The 19,544-nt window shown below is 43.0% G+C and overlaps 2 protein-coding genes across 16 annotated transcripts in view; one reads left to right on the forward strand and one right to left on the reverse strand.

Moving 5' to 3' along the window:
- Positions 1-2,129, forward strand: part of ABI3BP (ABI family member 3 binding protein) — a 733,533-nt gene extending 731,404 nt beyond the window's left edge. For all 14 annotated transcript variants that reach the window (XM_073586187.1, XM_073586193.1, XM_073586188.1 and 11 more), the window contains one exon: positions 1,152-2,129. In XM_073586187.1, the coding sequence (XP_073442288.1) occupies positions 1,152-1,267 (116 nt within the window). In that variant the 3' untranslated portion in view covers positions 1,268-2,129. The remainder of the gene's footprint in view (positions 1-1,151) is intronic.
- A 7,600-nt stretch (positions 2,130-9,729) lies between these two features.
- Positions 9,730-19,544, reverse strand: part of TFG (trafficking from ER to golgi regulator) — a 44,820-nt gene continuing 35,005 nt past the window's right edge. The window contains exons 4-8 of one of the 2 annotated variants that reach the window (XM_073586203.1): positions 14,306-14,452; positions 14,058-14,225; positions 13,161-13,283; positions 10,659-10,763; positions 9,730-10,528 (exon numbers count right to left, since the gene is read on the reverse strand). In XM_073586203.1, the coding sequence (XP_073442304.1) occupies positions 10,155-10,528; positions 10,659-10,763; positions 13,161-13,283; positions 14,058-14,225; positions 14,306-14,452 (917 nt within the window). In that variant the 3' untranslated portion in view covers positions 9,730-10,154. Of the gene's footprint in view, positions 10,529-10,658; positions 10,764-13,148; positions 13,284-14,057; positions 14,226-14,305; positions 14,453-19,544 lie in introns of both variants that reach the window. The other variant, XM_073586202.1, reaches the window with a different exon arrangement.

Here is a 19,544-nt window from a genome sequence, read left to right on the forward strand (position 1 = left end):
CATTTTTCCTGCCTATACCTAAGCACTAATGCACCTTATTGATTAATCAAGTGCAATATCTTATATCTATATTTTTCTATACAAAGATAATGTGAACAAGGCCCCTTTTTTCAGCGTTAACTGCATCGCTTCTAGGCTAACTATATCTTCATCTCTATCTCCATACCCCTTATAGGGCCATTTAGGGGTAAAATGGTCAGCCGACTGATAGTGGGGGCGACAGTGTGCAATTTCTAGGGTGCCAACCTCCGCTGTAAGGCAGAATCAGTCTAGCAATCTGATAGGTTCAGAAACCTCTTGGGTCTTATTCTCCCTTTTTCTTAAATGGTGATGGTAGTCTACTTTTATACATACAGTATTTCATGATAAGTTAAAACTTTAATAAAAGTTATATTGTATCTTTATCAATAAGTGCAGGGGTTACACGGTGACTCGGAACTTACATTAGTGGCATAATTCCAACACTGAAATAAAGCATGAATCCAGTGGGGGTTTTTTACACTAACAATCTGCAGCTAATGTGAGGTTGCAATAAACCTAAAAACACCTTTGGTAGTCTTGTGGAGTCTATGCTTTGATGAATTAAAGCTATTTAGTGGCACAACTTTAACCCACCGAAATTAATCAGGCAGTTTGCATGTTATGGCTGATTGGCGCATATTAAAAAAGACAAAATTTGTCCCCATAGTGAGCAGGTACAAATATGTTGTGACTGCAATGCAAAAACAAACACCAGAGTGCAGGCAGGACTGTGCAAGGGCAAAATACTCACAAACATTGTATATATGGAATATTTTCAGCTGAACCACTAGCATATTTACTACATCTACAATTGTGTGATGTTGATCACATTGTGTAAGCCCACCTGCTTCGACAAGTCAGCCTCATACAGATTGCCCCTACACTAAACCCATTCACTGGATCTCCTTTTTGGACCCAAGAGAAAAATGTGGTAACAAGATGTAGTAAGAATTCGAGATAAAACATATATAGTCCATATTTATTCACCCCGGCATTATGTTTATGAATGGCACGTTGATTTTAATATGGCCCACGTGTATCAGTATACCGTATGAGTGAATAAATTTAAGAAACAATTACATTTGCCTTTCTTTTAGTAATTCACATTTTGTTATATGATATTTGCATAGGATTTTATAGATCTGTCCGCCAGCAGCCAGTGGAATTTGGAGAGATCGGTGGCCAGACACACATTGGCTATGTTCACTGGTATGAATGTGGAATATCAATACCTGGGAAGTGGTAAGAAGAATGGTAATAACACAATGAAATCATGGACTTGCCTGCAACAACAACATCCATAGACAATGCGCTAGCTTCAATCTACTCTCATTACCTGATTGGTTCGAGTAATGTAAGATATGTATTAAATAATTCTACATGTTACAGAGTTAACAGATTGCTTCCATATTTATCAAATTATACAAATAAGGATATTGTCTTCATAGGAGAAAAACTCGGGAAGCTGGCTCCCTGTTTCTGGTCTTTTGAGAAAAGCAGTGTCTATGTTATTTATCACAATGTTGTAAGAAATATTTTGAAGCAAATTTTTATCCAACTACATTCTTTAAAGAGAATTTTAATGTTTCTCTCCATGTTAATCTTCATCTAGTGTCATCAACGCCAATGTTTTAATTTATTTCAACATATACAACCTTCTTCTCACATAATGGTGAAAGTATTTCCTGCTTATCGTAGGAACTGAGTAAATGTATCACATAGAACACACAGAAATCCCATCGTGGCATGATCCTACAGAAAGGCCGGATCTCGAATTCTCGGCCGGCCTGTTAGATCTGTTGGCGATTAGACATTTCCTCCCGGTTTCTGTCACAGCGTTGTGACATTAGATGGATAGATGGAAGAGACAGACAAGGCAGGTACTTACATATGTTCAGTCTTTGGTGCAAGATTACATTTTACTTTCATGGCTGCAGATATTTTAAAATTAACATAAGCATGTGATTTATAAATAGATTTGTAATTAACTTTTTACAGAATGTACAGTATATACAATATAGCTTTATTTCCAAATGCAACCTGGTTTTGTAGCAGAAGAGAGCAATATATGAACTCTACAATAAAGATATTGATCTTTTTTTTTTAAATACTGTTTCTGTATTTTATGTTACCGCCACATAGGACATTGTGTGGTTCCTCAGATATGTATCAAGTGTTTCCACAGAACACAGACCAAAATTTGTGTGAATATCATGACTGTATCAGGACAGAGATGCAAAATGATTTGCTGTCTTTTTTGTTTTGTTTTTGCTTTCATAAAGGCATCCCAACAAAATGTGCAAATAAATGGTCATAATGTTCAAAGAATAATTAAAAAAAAAAAAATATGTGGAGAATGTAGCAAGTCAAGAGAACCTTCTGGTTTGGACTTCCGTACAGCGGCTCCTCTCTGACTTTACTCCTTTCTTGTATTAGTGTTCCATTAGAGTGACCCTAGGTTACAATATCTACTACTACAAACAATGACCTATACTGGGTCATCAGAACTCAACAACCACCTAGGAATTTCTGTAGCATAAGAGAATGGTTGAAAGATCCTGCAGATTATCATGCATATTTTGCTGATCAGAGGGTTTACTTTTGGGGCAAAAAGATACAGCACAAGCTCTATTTCTGAAGATCAGTCGCTGATTTGTCTGTAGTAACACATCTGAGTTACAATATAGATTACCTGTCATTTACTGCCATCTAGGTGAGCTTTTAATGACTAACTGAAAATCTGGTAACATATAGCAAGCGCTAAGGCCTGTTTCACACATCCGTTTGTCATCATCAGTCAAAATCCGCCATTTTTCTTGGCGGATCCGTTTTTTTTCCCCCATTGACTTGCATTAGCGGCAGATTTTGACTGACGGTCGTCCGTTGCATCCTTATTTCTGCGGATCCGCCAAAATTTTGGCGTCCGCTGACATCACCGGACGGATAATGCAACGTTTTTTTTGGGAGCCGGATCCGCATTTTTGCCTCTTGCTACACATAACCCTAAATCCAATCTGGCCGCTGGAGAATTCTCTCTCTCATATCCCGGCTCTCCTCGTCCCGCGACATCCCGGCTCTCCTCGTCCCGCGACATCCCGGCTTTCCTCGTCCCGCAACATCCCGGCTTTCCTCGTCCCGAGACATCCCGGCTCGCCTCGTCCCGAGACATCCCGGCTCGCCTTGTCCCGCGATATCCCGGCTCTCGTCTGCTATATTGGCGGTATTTTTTTTAAGCATGGCTCCTTTAACTTTCCCAGATCGGCGGATCCCGGCGCACCAACGGTCCGGTGGCTCCCATTGGTATTTTGACGCCTACGGATCCGTTTTCCGCCTTTTTGGCGGATTACAACTGATAAGAAAAACGTAAGTGTGAAACAGGCCTTAGACTACTCAGGTCTGAGTGGTTTTGAAAGCTTGCTAGAAGAGACCTGAGTAGTCTTGAAAGCTTGCTATAAGTTACCAGACTTTCAGTTAGCCATTAAAACCTATCAATTTCAAGGACTCTCAATTTTGAATATTTTTCTATCTACTGACTAACATGGTACAAAGATATTTTTCCTGTTACAAACTACCAAGCTTATATAGCAATAGTGATAAACACTTTGTCAAATATACCCGAATACAGAGGAGTTGCATCAAGGGTAAGGTGATAATAAAATATAACTTTTAATCTGTATGTTAAAAACCTCAAAAAATGGACAACACTTGTACATGAAACATATATACATGTGAAGTAATGCCACAATATCACAATTTGTTTAATTATATAGTTAGTGCACCGTTAACACATTGAAACATGTAGACGACTGGACCTAGCATGAGTTATAATAAGGCACTGGTCAGTCAGGAACTGCCTCAAAGTACCGTATTTTTCGGACCATAAGACGCACCCCAATTTTCAGAAGGAAAATAGGGAAAAAAATAATGTGTCAAATGGGGGTCCGTCTTACAGTCCAAATTCAGCTTACCTGGGAAGGGATCCGGCACAGGTGGAGTAGTCACAGGGGTCAATCAGTGGTCCAGGCTTGTGCGGTGGTGGCTCTGTGCTGGGGCAGGGGCAGCTGTGCTGAGCTGGGGCAGGTGGGCTCTGCGGGGTGAGGGTGGCGGCGGGCTGTGCTCCGCCGGCATTTCCTCGCAGCCCGGAGGCCCCCGCACATCCCTTGCTGGCCGCTGCCATGCTGCGGTGGCCTCTGAGAACATGGACGCTGGAAAGATGGCCGCCGGTCCGGGGACGGCGCATGCGCGGGTTCAGATCTCGTCCCGAGATCTCGGGGGACAAGATTCAGATCTCGTCCCGAGATCTCAGGGGACGAGATTCAAATCTCGACATCGAGATCTCGTCCCCCAAGATCTCAGGACGAGATCTGAACCCGCGCATGCGCCGTCCCCGGACCGGCGGCCATCTTTCCGGCGTCCATGTTCCCGGAGTCCACCGCAACATGGCGGCGGCCAGCAAGGGATGTGCGGGGGGCCTCCGGGCTGCGAGGAAATGCTGGCGGAGCCACCGCCCCTGCACCGGAGCCCCGCCCGCTGCCACCACCGCACCGCAGGTTAGTATATTGCGACCATAAGATGCACCCCCCACTTTCCCCAAAAATTTTGGGGGAAAAAGTGCGTCTTATGGTCGGAAAAATACGGTAAGTAAATTTATGTCTCAATCCATCCACAGTCACATTGCACCCCAGACTGTCCAGGAGTTGGCAGATGCTTTAGGCCAGGTCTGGGAGATCCCTCAGGAGACCATCTGCCACCTCCTCAGAATGCCCAGGCGTTGTAGAGAGGTCATACAGGCACGTGCAGGCCACACACATTACTGAGCATCATTTCCTTGTCTTGAGGCATTTCCACTGAAGTTGGATCAGCCTGTAATTTGATTTTCCACTTTGATTTTGAGTATCATTCCAAATCCAGACCTCCATGGGATATTTTGATTTACATTGATTATTTTTATGTTTTTCTTGTTCTCAATGCATGCCACTATGTAATGAATAAAGATTTGCAGCTGCGATATTTCATTCAGTGATATCTACAATCTTAGTGTTCCCTTTATTTTTTTAAGCAGTATAGGTATGTATATATATATATATATATATATATATATATATATATATATATATAAAATATGGCATGTCTTCAGCATCTAAGGCAGGCAGATGTGATGTAATAAGCATGGGGACACTCAGAATATTACAAAAGTGAGTACACCCGTTACATTTTTGTGAATTTTTATTTTATCTTTTCATGGGACAACACTGAAGATATGACACTTTGATACAATGTAAAGTAGTAAGTGTACAGTTTGTATAACGGTAAACTTGGTGTGTCCTCAAAATTACTCAACAGTGATTAATGTCTAAACTGCTGGCAACAAAAGCGAGTACACCCCTAAGTGAAAATGCCTAAATTATGCCCAATTATACATTTTCCCTCCCCAGTGTTATGACTCATTAGTGTTACAAGGTTTCAGGTGCAAATGGGGAGCAGGTGAGTTACATTTGGTGTCATCACTCTCACACTGGTCACTGAAAGATCAACATGACACCGTATGGTAAAGAACGCTCTGAAGATCAGAAAAGAAAGACTTGGTGCTGTATATAAAGATGGCCTATGTTATAAGAACATTGCCATCACCATGAAACTGAGCTGCAGCACAATGACTAAGACCAAACAGCAGCTTAAGGGTATGTGCACACGCTGTGGATTTTGTTGCGGATCCAGGTTTGGTATTATCTACCTATCTATATATAATATTCACTTATATTTGTTTTGTGTGTGTAAACATTATATTTGAACATAGTATGTAATGATATTATGGTCTTCAATGGAGAATGTAAACGAAGAGATTGGACAAGGAAATGACATCACAATTTTTTTTTGTCAAATAATATATCTTTATTTAGCTTAAAAAAGCATACAAATCCACATGGATTTTCAACTGTGTTTTCTGCCAAGAGAGGAAGAATCCGCGCAGAAAATTCCACAGGCAAATCCGCAACGTGTGCACATACCCTTACAAGACAGGTTCCACTCAGAACTGGCCCAGCCATGGTTGACCAAAGAAGTTGAGTGCACATGCTCGGCCTCATATCTAGAGGTTGTCTTTTCAGTATAAACGTACAATTGCTGCCAGCATTGCAGCAGAGGTTACGGGGTGGGGGGGGTTTCACAATGCATCAAGTTGGTCTGCATGGCTGTCATCCCAGAAGGAAGCTTCTTCTAAAGATGATGCACAAGAAAGCCCACAAACCCATAACTGAAGACAGACTATGGACATAGATTACTGGAACCACGTCCTGTGGTCTGATGAGACCAACAAACTTGTATGGATCATATAGTGTCAAGCGTGTGTGGCTGCAACCAGGTCAGGAGTAGAAAGACAAGTGTGTCTTGACTTCCGTCAAGCATTGTGATGGGAGTGTCATGGTTTGGGGCTGCTCGCTGTGGGGAGCTACAGTTCATTGAGGGACCGATGAATGCAAACATATACTGACAGATAGTGAAGCAGAGCCTGATCTCACTTCAGAAACTGGGCAGCAGGGAGGATTGGAAGAGCATTCCAGTGGAGACATGTGAAGCTCGTGTACTCCATGCACAAGGTAGTTAAGGCAGTGCTTGAAAATAATGGTGGCCACACAAAATATTGACTTTGGGTAGAATTCAGCCATTTTTATCTTATTGGTGTACTCACTTTTGTTGCCAGCGATTTAAACATTAATGGCTGTATGTTACGTTAAAGAAACACATCAAATTTACACTGTACAAGCTGAACACTGCCTACTGTACATTGTATCAACATGTCATATCTTCCATGTTGTCCCCTGAAAAGCTAAAATATTAAAAATGTGAAAGTCTTCTCACTTTTGTAATATACTGTATAGACCACCTACTTTCTGTAGGGTCTCTGATTTTATATGGCAGTCATGTCTGACTGGTATATCAGCTATAGTGCATACATGCGACACTTCCCTACATAATTGCACTTTGTCGAATGGTACTTGCTTATTTACTGAAAAGTAAATGGTACTTTTTTTAATAGCCACGGACCCTTGCTTACAGTAGATAGACGGTATTGCGGATCACATATGACATGCCAGGTTTGATTTGTTTACCACAATTTTTTTTTTTTTTTTTTTTAGTGTTTTAACCATATGTTTTCTTTGGCACTGCAGCTTTCATAAAAATGTATTTTTCAAAACAATGTTAATGTGCACCATTATTCGTATTGCTGTTGGAGTTTTCTTTCAGTACTTACAATGTGATCTGATCTAGCAATAGTAAGTGAATTCACTTGCATTACGTTCCTTACATGATGGCAAAAAGTACGAGGAGCATAACGCTGTCACTGGTTATTAACACGTCACTAGGTTTGCCCAGTGCGGCCACTGCCTTTCAGGGCTTATCTACAGCATTCTATAATTGGGGGGGTGGTCCGTTCCGATGGGTGTCGCAGGTCCGGGTCCTCCCATCTTCTTATGATCGCCGCCTTCCTGCTTGTTTAATTACTCCCGGCATTGCGCTCCTGCGAAGGCGTACTTATCTGCCCTGTTGAGGGCAGAGCAAAGTACTGCAGTGCACAGGCATCAAGAAAGGTCAGAGGCCCAGCACCTGCGCACTGTAGTACTTTGCTCTGCCCTCAACAAGGCAGATAAGTACACCTGTGCAGCAGCGCAATGCCAGGAGCGATAAAGCAGGCAGGAGAGCGGAGTCGCAAGATGGGAGGCGCCAGACCCAGACCTGCAACACCCATCAGACCGCTCCCCCGGGTAAGTATAATAAAACTTATTTTTCTTATCTTTCAGGTCAGCATTATAGAATACTGTAGATAAGCCCTGAAAGGCAGGGAACGCATCTTATAGCGGCCAAAACAGGTGGCAGGTTCCCTTGAAATGTAGCTACATTGGCTGAGACATCAACCCCATTTACCAAACTTTTTCCTATTAAAAAGGGTAAAATGCACTACTTAATTTCACATCTCACCATTGTCTACATCAATCAGGCTGCTTGTCATTGCTGTAACTGAAATATTTGCGAGAGATTGTGGAGATTTCGTCAACTTCGTTTTGAAGATCCCTTTCAAGATATTTGCATGTAGACTGGTACAAGGTGGCGGTATGAAAATGAAATGGTCACGTCTTTAAATTTTGAGGTTTTTCATTGTTTCTGCAGGATTCCTATTTTTTTAATTAAAAATAGTATGCAACTAAAAAGTTATGCTTTGTTTCAAAGTTGCATATGGAAGAAGGTTAGAATGCTAAAGTGATGATGGCTTTTTAAAAAGATGAATAAATGAAAAATTATGATGGTAGGAGTGTTAAGATTTTGTTTGCCTTCAGGATTGTGTAAGAAATGTAAAAGTTGGCCTAAAACCAATATAACAGTCAGAGTGTGCAAGTTGTCCAAGATATGTAAAAAGCAGCAAATGGGCTACAGTAGCCCTGCCATAATAGCTTCTTACCCTCCATTCCAGCAGCCTTCGTTGGTATACAGTTTACATTGGCTGCAGATGTCACAGCCAGTATACCCCAGGTGATGTCTGCAGCCAGTTAATGACTCTGTAGTATGTGCACCAACACAGCTGCAGACAGTGATTGGTTGCAGATGTCAAGTGGCAGTCTCATCTGTAGCAATGTAAACAGAATACCAGTGGAGACTCTGCATTTGAGCGGAGGGCACATCAGTATTCCTTTAGCTCTACTGCAGCATTTTATGTCACACACAAGCCCTTAACATTTTCAATTTTAAACTGAAAAGACAAAGGGTTATTTCCCCCTTGTTTATACAGCTTTATGTTCTTTTTAAATTTAAGATGCAATTTCAATCCACCGGCTTCACTTCTAGAATAAGGTCTTATTCACACACTAAATATCAAAATCTGTAGTGGATCTTGGAGAGAAAAAAAAAAAAAAAAAACCTATAAATCAAAGATTCCCTCTTGTTCTGTGTTTAGCTTGCAAATCCTGATGAAACAATGGCCAAAAATATTGATGTGTGCATAAGGTCGATGGCAGGGGCACAACTATTGCTGAAGTTCATGGTTTACATATAAGTTTGCCAGTGTCACAACAAAGCTAGGAATTACAAATGACAGCAGATGTGGTAATTCCAGCTTTGCCCATCAGTTCTTTGCCAATTCTAGCCCTGCCTAAATTGTTCGTCTTGACAACACTAGTAAACATGGAGTGACTGTCCAAATACGATGAACTGTACTGCATCGCCATTTTGGAAGTATTTACATGCATAAACTCCACTTTTCCCAAAACAAAGCTTCCACAACCACCCAGCAGGCAGCATGAATCGGAGCCTGGCTTCGAAATTGCTGGCAAGAATGTTTTGCTCCAAAACACTTAGAAAGCGGGACAGGGACTATATGAAAAGACCCGACTATTCCAATGCAGTCCCCAGCCAGCTCCTGCCTGGCACGCTCCAGTTGTTTGACAGGCCTTACCCATTAATGAACTGGAGCATGGGGGAGGGGAAAGACGCTGTCCTGGGAGGTCATTGGACTAGTCATGTCCTTTTCCTATATAGACCCTGTTAAGCTTCTCAAACTATGTTTTACTTTGAAATGCTGTGCCGTTTTAGAGAAAACATACTTGGCAGGAATCGTTCAGCGAGGCTCTGATTCATGGTGAATGTGATTAGGGCAGCATGAACCTGATGACAGGTTCCCCAAGCCGAGCCTGACCATTCCAATAACAAGAATACAACTTCCATTAGAGACAGCATTTATTCATTAAATTAAACGAGTTGAACATTTTATTAGATTTCAGTGTTAGAATGTGTACATATTACCTAGTTTAGCACTCAGAAGAGCTCTATTTGAACACACCAGATAAATAAAAACAAGCCAAAGAGTGAGAAGTTTAATTAGTATATTTTCAGGTGTTTGACAAGGCTGACTAGTTTGCCAAACACTGGTTTTTGGGGGATTTTAATTTTCAACTAGAGAGCAGATACAATCAAAAGCAAGAAATAATAATTTTGTCTTTCTCCTCCAGTAAAGATAAACACTGAAAAGCACAAAATGCTTTTCTTCTGCTGTCTGAAGCATGATTACAATTGTATGCATAACATTGAAGTCTGTGGGGATGGAAACAGATGTAGCAGCCTTTGCCTTGGTAATGATAGTACATTTATCTGTACCCAGGTCCTGGTTGGGTGTACCCCTGACCAAACGGGGGACGGTTACGAGCATATGGGTTAGGGCCACTTGGAGGAGGAGTTACAGTACTACCGGGTGTAGGGGTAAATCCTGGCCTAGGCTGATAACTCCCTGGTTGGCTTGGTGCCATACCAGGCTGAGAAGCAGGCGGAACATTATAGCTGGCAGGTTGGGACGCCTGTGTAGTGTAGGTCTGTGGTGGGTAAGAGCCAGCTGGATACTGTTGAGGGGCCTGGGTTGGTAGTTGCTGTGGCTGGCCTTGAAAGCCAGGGGCAGGAGCCTGGGCAGATTGCTGACTGTAACCTGGGAACTGTTGAGCTCCTTGAGATGTTTGTTGATTGTAACCTGAAACATAAAAGGTTTTGCTGAAATTATACTGAATAGTATTAAAAATTTCAATGCGCCAAAATAGGAAGTGAAAAAAGTCTACTGTTGCTAGTATGACGGCCTCTCCTCAAGGGATGGAGCGACCTACCAGGATACTGCATGCCATACTGTTGCTGGGGCTGAGCTTGCGGCTGAGGCTGCCCTTGAGCTGCTGGATACCCAGGCTGCTGTGGATACTGCTGATAGATTTGTCCTACAAAAGGAAATGTAATTGTAAAATAAAAACACACAAGCAATGTATGCAGCTTTACAAGTGGAATGTGATTCACAGCTAAATGTTGAAGAACTTAAATGTGGGAGAAAAATGAGGTTCGTTCAAGTTAGGCACTCATGTTTTAATGAGTAATTATTTTTTTAGCTTTCTGGGAAAGAGTAACAAGTCATGAAGGGGATATAGATGGAAACATGTACTTTGCTGGGGGCATTTGGAATGAAATCCTCAAAAAGTCTCCTTACAAAGGGAAATAACTAATGTGCGAAATAGGTTTCAAAATATTTTAGTGCACACGGTGTCCTGCTGTCCCCCGCCAGCTAAAATGGGATTAGGAAAAAGAAAAACACGAGGAGAGCAGAAAAGTAATGCATGTTACCCACCAATACAGGCTGGCGACAACAAGGATCAGTAACATTAGTGCAGCCAAGATGGAGACAAACCATGAGATGGACTGCGTGTGTAGGAGTCTTCTGTAAACCTATTGCACAAACATTTTCCAGACATTTCTTCTAATTAAAAGCGGAAAGAAAGCTTTAATCTTGGGTTTCAAAAGGGGCAGCTCTGACTTTAAAAACTCACAGCTATATGTGCCAGTACATAAAACACTGAACCTTTCTAATCATCATGCTGCAAAGCTATTACTGAGGCCAAGACTACCAGAACCACACCTATAGTTCACCATGACCATAGAGCTGTGTCTGGATTAGTGAAAAACACACAAATCCACAGAGCCTCCGGCATCTCAAATTTTGGATTAAAACTGCAGCATAACAACCCTCAGGAATCCTTAGAGCCAAATCAGCAAATAAAAACTGGACTAAAAACAGTTAAAGAAGCACTCCTCTTCCCATCAAAAGTTGTGTCCTCTTAATATATTGCAATCATATATTATATGGCCCTGTGCACTTACAATTGCTCATTCTGCCTTTCTACCCAGTTAGTTCCACTCTTTGATCTATGACATCACATGATTAAAAACAGACCACCTGAATTCCTTCTTAAGGCCCCGTCACACACAGCGAGATCGCTAGAGAGATCACTGATTTTGTGACAACAGCGATCTCGCTGTGTGTGACACACATCAGCGACCGGCCCCAGAGCCGGGTATCGCTGATCGTGCAGCAATGCCCTGGGCCATTTTTTGATCGTTGGTCTCCCGCTGGCCAGTGCGCATCGCTGCGTGTGGCAGCGGGAGACCGACGATCAGCGAGCTCCCAGCGCTGTAAGCAGACGCTGGGAGCTGGTATCTAAGGTAAATATTGGGTAACTAAGTGCGCGCATTACTTAGTTACCCGCTGTGTACCGCGCTGGGAGCTGGTATCCAAGGTACACAGCGGGTAACTAAGTGAAGCGCACGCTTAGTTACCTGATATTTACCTTAGATACCAGCGTCCTAACTGATCCTGATCGCTGGTGAAGCTGCCCGTTTGGCAGCTCACCAGCGATCATGTAACGAGGCACCAGCGATCCTGACAAGGTCATATCGTTGTCGGGATCGCTGGTGCATCGTTTAGTGACGGGGCCTTTAGCTCTATGAAGAAACAGGAGATCAATTTTCCCTGCGTGAGACATCACTGCAAACGTCAATGGCAGGGGGGAGAAGACAGCAGCTGGGTCAGGAGTTGAAGGTGGTGATGGTTCATGCAGGGAAAAGAGACTTCCTGTTTCTATAACGGAGCAGATAAAAAGAAGAATTAACTGAGTAGAAAGGCAAAATGAGCAACTGTAAGTACACAATGCTATATAATATGATGATTGTAATATACTAAGAGGATAAATCGGAGTGCTTTTTTTTCCCCTCAGTTAATTGGAAAAGAGTCTCTCCTGAGAGATGCATTCTGTTACGAAGCACAAATAAAATGCACAAAACATGTCTTAACAGCAGAAAAATACAGATTTACCAGGAACTGTTCTCCGCAGAGATTTTTAGGTTATCAGCTGTATTTTGGCTTGAAAGCTCTTGCTCAGAAGCGAAGCCAACATCACCATTAATGCACATACTCCCTGCACAAGAATTCAATGAAACGTGTGCACAGCTTCTGGGCTACTAACACACCATAACCTGCTGTTAGAAATGGCTACCGGAGCCCAACAAGCATGGAAAGGGGAGGAAGTTACACTACGAATCACTCGGCTTGTTTCTAGTGCCCGGCAGCTGTCAGTCAGTAGTACAGGTATTACCAATTGTGCTCTCTTGGATTCAACAAAAGTAGAGAGCAGATAGAGGCATCTGTGCACACATACTGCAAAATGCCTTTTTATGCCATAGACATTCCGTATTATCACCTTTCACTACAAAACAAAAAGATATAAAAGTAAAGCCCTAAAGAAAAAGGTACAGGGCTGTGAAATCTGTAAGCTGACCTTCAATCTGACCTGGCTGCTGAGCTCCTGGGTATGGCTGCTGCGGTTGTTGGACTCCTGGCGGATGAGCAGAGGAGGAAGAGGCAATACTATCGGGTGTGCTGGAACGTTCTTCTACAGGAGCACTGGGTGGGCCTAGGCACGAGAATCACAATTTCAATGTAAAGAAATTTAAAAAAAAATAATGCCAATTTTATGTGAGCATACATCTATCTTATCCTATGTTAAACTTTTTTATTCACAACAACATGATCACATTGCCAACTTCTCTTCGGAGATCTTACTACATATGGCACAGAGACATACGAATGAGCAGAGTTTAGAACACTTCAGTGATCGATTGACCAACATTACAACAGACTGCTACACTAATTAATCTCAAATATGAATGATTTCACATACAGACGTCACAAGTTCTCCTACTTTATCAAAGAAATCCTTCCCCTCCAGGACTGATCATTCTCAAAATTCTTAATTCCTGGGTAAAATTTGTATTCAGTGAAGACAGATGATGACATTACGGATAGGAGATGGCAGTCGCTACTCATAAGATTCTGTGCAGAGGAGAGTACAGAAGTAAAGCGCTCTCCCAGTCACCTGCTTCTCTTACCTTTACATAGAACCTTATTAGTAGCACCTGACATCTATCAGAACAATGTAAGAATCCGTCTTCACTGAATACCTGTGAATAGAGAATGACCGATCAGCCCGGGAGGAGAAAGACACAGATTTCTCAGATAAGATATATTACAAAGTTTCTTAATTTCTCACACACCATTGATTTATGAAATAACAACACTGGTTAATTTTTAAATTCAGGTGCACACTTACAAGAAGTAAATCAGATTTAATGTGCCAAAATTGATATGAAGATGCCATTCACAACATTATAAGACACGCCATACCCACCAGTAACTTGGTCCTCTGTTAGTCCAAAGGCTGACATGACATTTTTGTTGATTTCCTCTGGATTCTTCAGGGGATCAAAAGCAGACATACTGGCCGCCATAACCTGGTTAGACGGCTTGACTGAAGAATCAGGGGCAGCAGGTTTCTCTTCTCGACCATCTACAGTTTCTGTTAGATTAGATCAGAAGAGAACTTAAGCATCAAGCAATGACTTGGTCATCTGAGAAATTATAAGTAATCCGTTGTACCTGTGTCCGGTATGCTGCTTGGCATCCCAGGCTCGGCAGGAGGCTCTAGACAGTCCAACAGGCGGTTGACCTTGTTACGCAATTCTATCAACTCCCGCCGGAGATACTTCACCTGACAGGACTCTAGAGGTCGAGGCTGTCCATTCACTGAGGGCAAGAGAACAAATTCTTGCATACACAGGTATTTTCGGGGGCAAAAAAAATATTACTTTCCAGTTTCCACATGTGTAGGAAGTAAACAAGCATCAGGACAATAGGGTGAAAACAAGAAAAATAATAAATTATAATCTATACAACGCACATCAAAGATTTCAACTGCTCACAAAGTAATAAAAACTACAGGAAGCAACACATGAAAAGCTCCAAATAGAGCAGATCATCCGTCCATGTGTATGAAGTTCCCCAGAGGCATTTGGGAACAGTTTACTCGGTGCTCCCCAATCAGAACACACATTGGGGGGGGGGAGTTCATCAGTACGAAAAGTGGATGTTCAGGAATAGCTGTAAGATGGAAGCCGTCTTTTAAAATGCTGCAGTAAAAGAGGCTGTCCGGTGGGGATAAATCATCATCTACACAGGCTAGGTGATCACGTCTAGATTGGTGGGGGTCCAATGGCTAGGACTCACACTGATCAACAGAATTGGGCACTTCAATCACTGATGCTCATACAGAATGGAGCGGCATGCTGAGCGCCGTGCTCAGGTCTTCCAGCAGCCCCACAGAGAATTAATGGATTGGCAGAAAAGCCCCCGTCACACACAGCGATCTCGCTAGCGAGGTCGCTGCCGAGTCACAAATTTTGTGACGCAACAGTGATCTCACCAGCGAGATCGCTGTGTGTGACACTTACCAGCGACCGGCCCCCCTGCCGGGTATCGCCGATCGTCCTGGAATGGCCAGGACATTTTTTTGATCGCTGGTCTCCCGCTGGCCAGCACGCATCGCTGCGTGTGGCAGGCGCGAGACCAGCGAGCTGTCGCTGGTAACTAAAGGTACATCGGGTTCTAAGCGGCGCGCAGCGCTTAGAAACCCGATGTGTACCTTGGTTACCAGCTCCCTGCACCAGCGCACTAGTAGCTAAGGTACAGCGATGCGTGCTGGCCAGCGGGAGACCAGCGATCAAAAAAATGTCCTGGCCATTCCAGGACGATCGGCGATACCCGGCAGGGGGGGCGGTCGCTGGTAAGTGTCGCTGGTGCAGCTGCCTGTTTGGCAGCTCACTAGCGATCATGTAGCGACACACCAGCGATCTTGACAAGGTCATATCGTTGTCGGGATCGCTGGTGCGTCCCTATGTGTGACGGGGCCCTATGGCATATGCACTGTCGACACATTTTAAGTGGGAGATAACGGAACGATAAGTTATCTTCACTGGACAAATAATTTAGCCTTTTCTTATGTTGCCTTCCCTGGTGAATCAGATGATATCCACCAGAGCAGACTGGAGATGACAAATCCTACTGATTAGTATGCAAACTCATTAACCTGATTTAAAAAAAAAAGAAAAAAAAAAAAAAAAAAAAACAGCATGCGAATAGCCAACTGTTAGTTAATATCTCCTCTCTAGGTGAATAATTCACATGAAAGATCCCTATAAAAGATTTCATTAAAAAAAACCACATTAAAATAAAAAAATTAAACATACACAGCAAACTTCATGGCTGACCCTCTCCGCAGCCATTGCTGGTGTAACATCTGCACAAAGCGGTCTGCTTTTCTATACACTTCACCTATGTCACTAGGCTCATCTACAAGAACCGGCCCCATGTGTTATAAATACTCACCCCTACTGCTATAATAGATGCATTTGATCACATGCTTGTTGACCGTTTCCCCTAACACCCAGCAGAACTGTTGAGTCAGCTTCGGACTCTCAGCTGCGCCAGCGAGATGCCCCAACAAGTGCCCAGTGAACAGGGCACACGTGCACTTACATCAGTACAAGACAAGTGATGCAAACCAGGCCCAATTACTTACAGATAGCGGTCACTCATGGCCTATGATTGGGACCATTGTAGCTCGTGTTTCCACGGTTCAAGTGAAAAGCAAGCAAATAATTTTATATGCATCATTTATTCAGCATAAAGCGGACAACAAGATGTTGTAAGAACACTTTGCATGTTGTATGGGTTTCTCAGCAAAGGCATCTGGATGATTTAATTAGACAATTCCATGCCAAGAAAGAACAACTGTGATATGGAGCAGAAAGTATTGAGGCAATCAGAAAAAAATGTGCAGCAAGAAAATCCACAACACACGAGAAACATAAAATGTGTGTCAGAAAGAGAAGCAATTCACATAGTACAAAGGACAAATGGACTTCAGAGGGAAGGGCCCCGAAACTGGGGATCTCCCCCTCCATCTAAGAGCAGAACAAAGAGCTGCCAAGTGACATCGGACAGATCCAGAATATCCATGTTTGGCATTCATATACAATATGTATGGCCAGGCGTGGCGGGACCCACAGCAATCATCCGATACATAGATAGGTCTGCCAGAGCCACATACTACTGAAAATGTCCAAATGGTGGATTCCCCAATAATGTGACATTATAAGCTGCAAAGACCCCATTTAAATCGAGATATTTCCTTTTTACTTTATCTTTCAAAACAGTGAAGGGAAAAAAGGTTTAGTCCTAACAGTATGATAGAGCCCAAGGCTGCTGAACTAATCTCTATGTGTGTGTATGTATTTATTATGGGGTTTATAAAGAAAATCCCACATACACAGTGGGGATTATTTCACAGTCCTCTAAAGAGGCAGAGTCCGACTTCATTCCACCAAGGGGCCACAATACACAGTTCTCATTCGAGCAGGATATGGCTGCCGACTGAGTAATAGGACTTTTCCGCCACCTACTGGCAGATGTTTGTATTAACCAGGAAATTATTCTTTCTAGAGAGAAAGTCATTTTACTGAGGAGTTCCCAGACAAACGGAGATGACCAATCGCTCTCCTTCAAAACCTTATATACCAGCTATCACAAGAACGAAAATCTATTTAGCTACCTGACTTAATAGGTAGTGATGAGCAAATGTGCTGGGATAAGGTGTTAGCTGAGCATGCTCAGGTGTTGAGTCCCCACAGCTGCATAATTCGCAGCGGTTAGAAACAGGCTCAACACCAGGGCATTGCCTGTTTGTTGGGCAATGTCACACGTGTTGCAGCTAACAGCCGTGAAGCATGCAGCCACAGGGACTCGAACATGGAACTCGAGCACGCTGAAGATACTCGGATAACACCAGAGCATGCTCTGACAACACACTATCCGAGCACTTTTGCTCATCACCATTAATATGGAATGTAGACAGAAGAACATTTTATGTTGCTTTTTTTTTTTTTAATGGCCAAAAGGTAAAAGTTCCTAAACATGCGCTCACAAGAGAGTTGGGCAAAAATATCAGCCTACTCCATAGCAGCTGTACCAGAGCCTTGCAAGCCTCCTACCTGCTGGCATTCTTGGAGCCCTTTTCTGATTAGTAGACCCAGCACAGTCATGCCACTTTGACATGGGACTGGCCATACTTACAAAGAAGAGGCCCTGGGGCAGGGGCAGACATGCGACTGGTGCATTCTGTGCAGCTGCACAGGGGCTCAAGAGGTAAGAGGGCCAATTTCCACCTTCAAAGCAGGGAGAATTGTACATTATGAGGATCTATGGACTGCATAGGGCCCTTATTCTTGCAAAGCCTTTTCTGTCTCCCTCTGGCTTGGGAATACCACAGGTAGGATGTACGCAGAGCTATGGTCTGGCAGCCAAAGACTACCAACGTGGCAGCTGGACCATGGTTGTGTTAATATTTGTGTAGTATAACAATTGCTACAGGAGAGACGACCAATAGTGCTTTACAGGACACTGCAAGGGGGTGTTCGCTATGAAACAAGTCTTCCAAGACGCCCCAGGAAAATTATGAACCTGGAGGAATGAGGTCTAGTAAGCCAAGCAATATCCCAGCATCTACTGCAGGGGAAAAGAAGTATTATCGTATATACGCCGACCCGAGTATAAGCCAAGGCACCTAATTTTAACACAAAAAAAGGGGAAAACTTATTGACTCTAGTATAAGCCAGTTATGTCCCTCATCCCCACCATTGCATACATGCATGCCCTCCTCATCTTTGCATGTATGGCCCCATCTGAAAAAAAAAAATCCTACTTACCGTCCCTGCGCTCCCTCGCAGTCTTGTCACGGTGTCAGCAGCTGCAGTAGCAGGGCGAACACGTGTGCCCGCTTCTAAAGAGGAATGAATATTCACTGTGCTCCATGACTATAAACCTAGAGGGCAGTGAATATTCATTCCCTTAAGTAGCGGACACACGTGATCGCCTGGCTGCTGCAGGAAGCCGGCGGTTGCGACTACTGTGTCTATTAAAGAGAAATGAATCTTCACTGCCAGCAGTGAATATTTGTTTCTCTTTAACAGCGGGCACAGGCTTTAGCTGCAGCAGCCGGCTCCTACCTCCTGTGACCTGCCACTCCCCCTCCATCTTCTCGGACCCTCACTCAAGTATAAGCCGAGGGAGGCTTTTTCAGCACAAAAACAAAAAGGTACTGAAAAACTTGGCTTATACTTGAGTACATACGGTATGTGGAAGCCATTTAGAAAGGTCACACCATGTAACTGCTACATGACCTAACCCTATTTAAGTGAAAACCTCTACAATGGCTCATATAGGGTGCAAAAAGTACATATGGACAGATGATCAATGGGACAACCTCCTTAAAATGATTTATCAGTTCTAGCCTTAAAAATAAAGAAAAAAAAAAAACACACACACTGTCTCCAGCTGAAGGATCACTGCCAATCAGACTGCTGAGTCTCTGGTGAACATCATTGGGATCTATAGATATGAAACTAAAATCCAGCAAGTTGTCGTTTAACAAATATGAAGGCTAAAGTCACTGTATAAAGCAATTATATGGAGAATGAAAGGACCATTTCTTTCTGATTGCGTCAAGCCATGTCATCACGTTCTAATCAAACTCTGGGACCTCAACCAATCCTGAGAATGAGGGCCCAAGGTGTCGATTTAGTGCTGGACCCAGTTTTAAGTTTTCCTCGCACAGTGGTAATCAAGCCCATGAGTGTCACCTGGTCCCATACTAGTCCTCTTCATGATCAGGAATGGTGGCAATCTCAAAGAATAGACCTCCACTGATCATTAAGTGATGGCTGATCACTAGGAGGTGCTATCACTTTATATGATGGCTAGATCCTCTTTAATACAGGTAAAC

This window comes from Dendrobates tinctorius, unplaced genomic scaffold (assembly GCF_039654945.1).
Source record: "Dendrobates tinctorius isolate UK_male_01 unplaced genomic scaffold, ASM3965494v1 ptg000091l, whole genome shotgun sequence".
Lineage (NCBI taxonomy): Eukaryota > Metazoa > Chordata > Amphibia > Anura > Dendrobatidae > Dendrobates > Dendrobates tinctorius.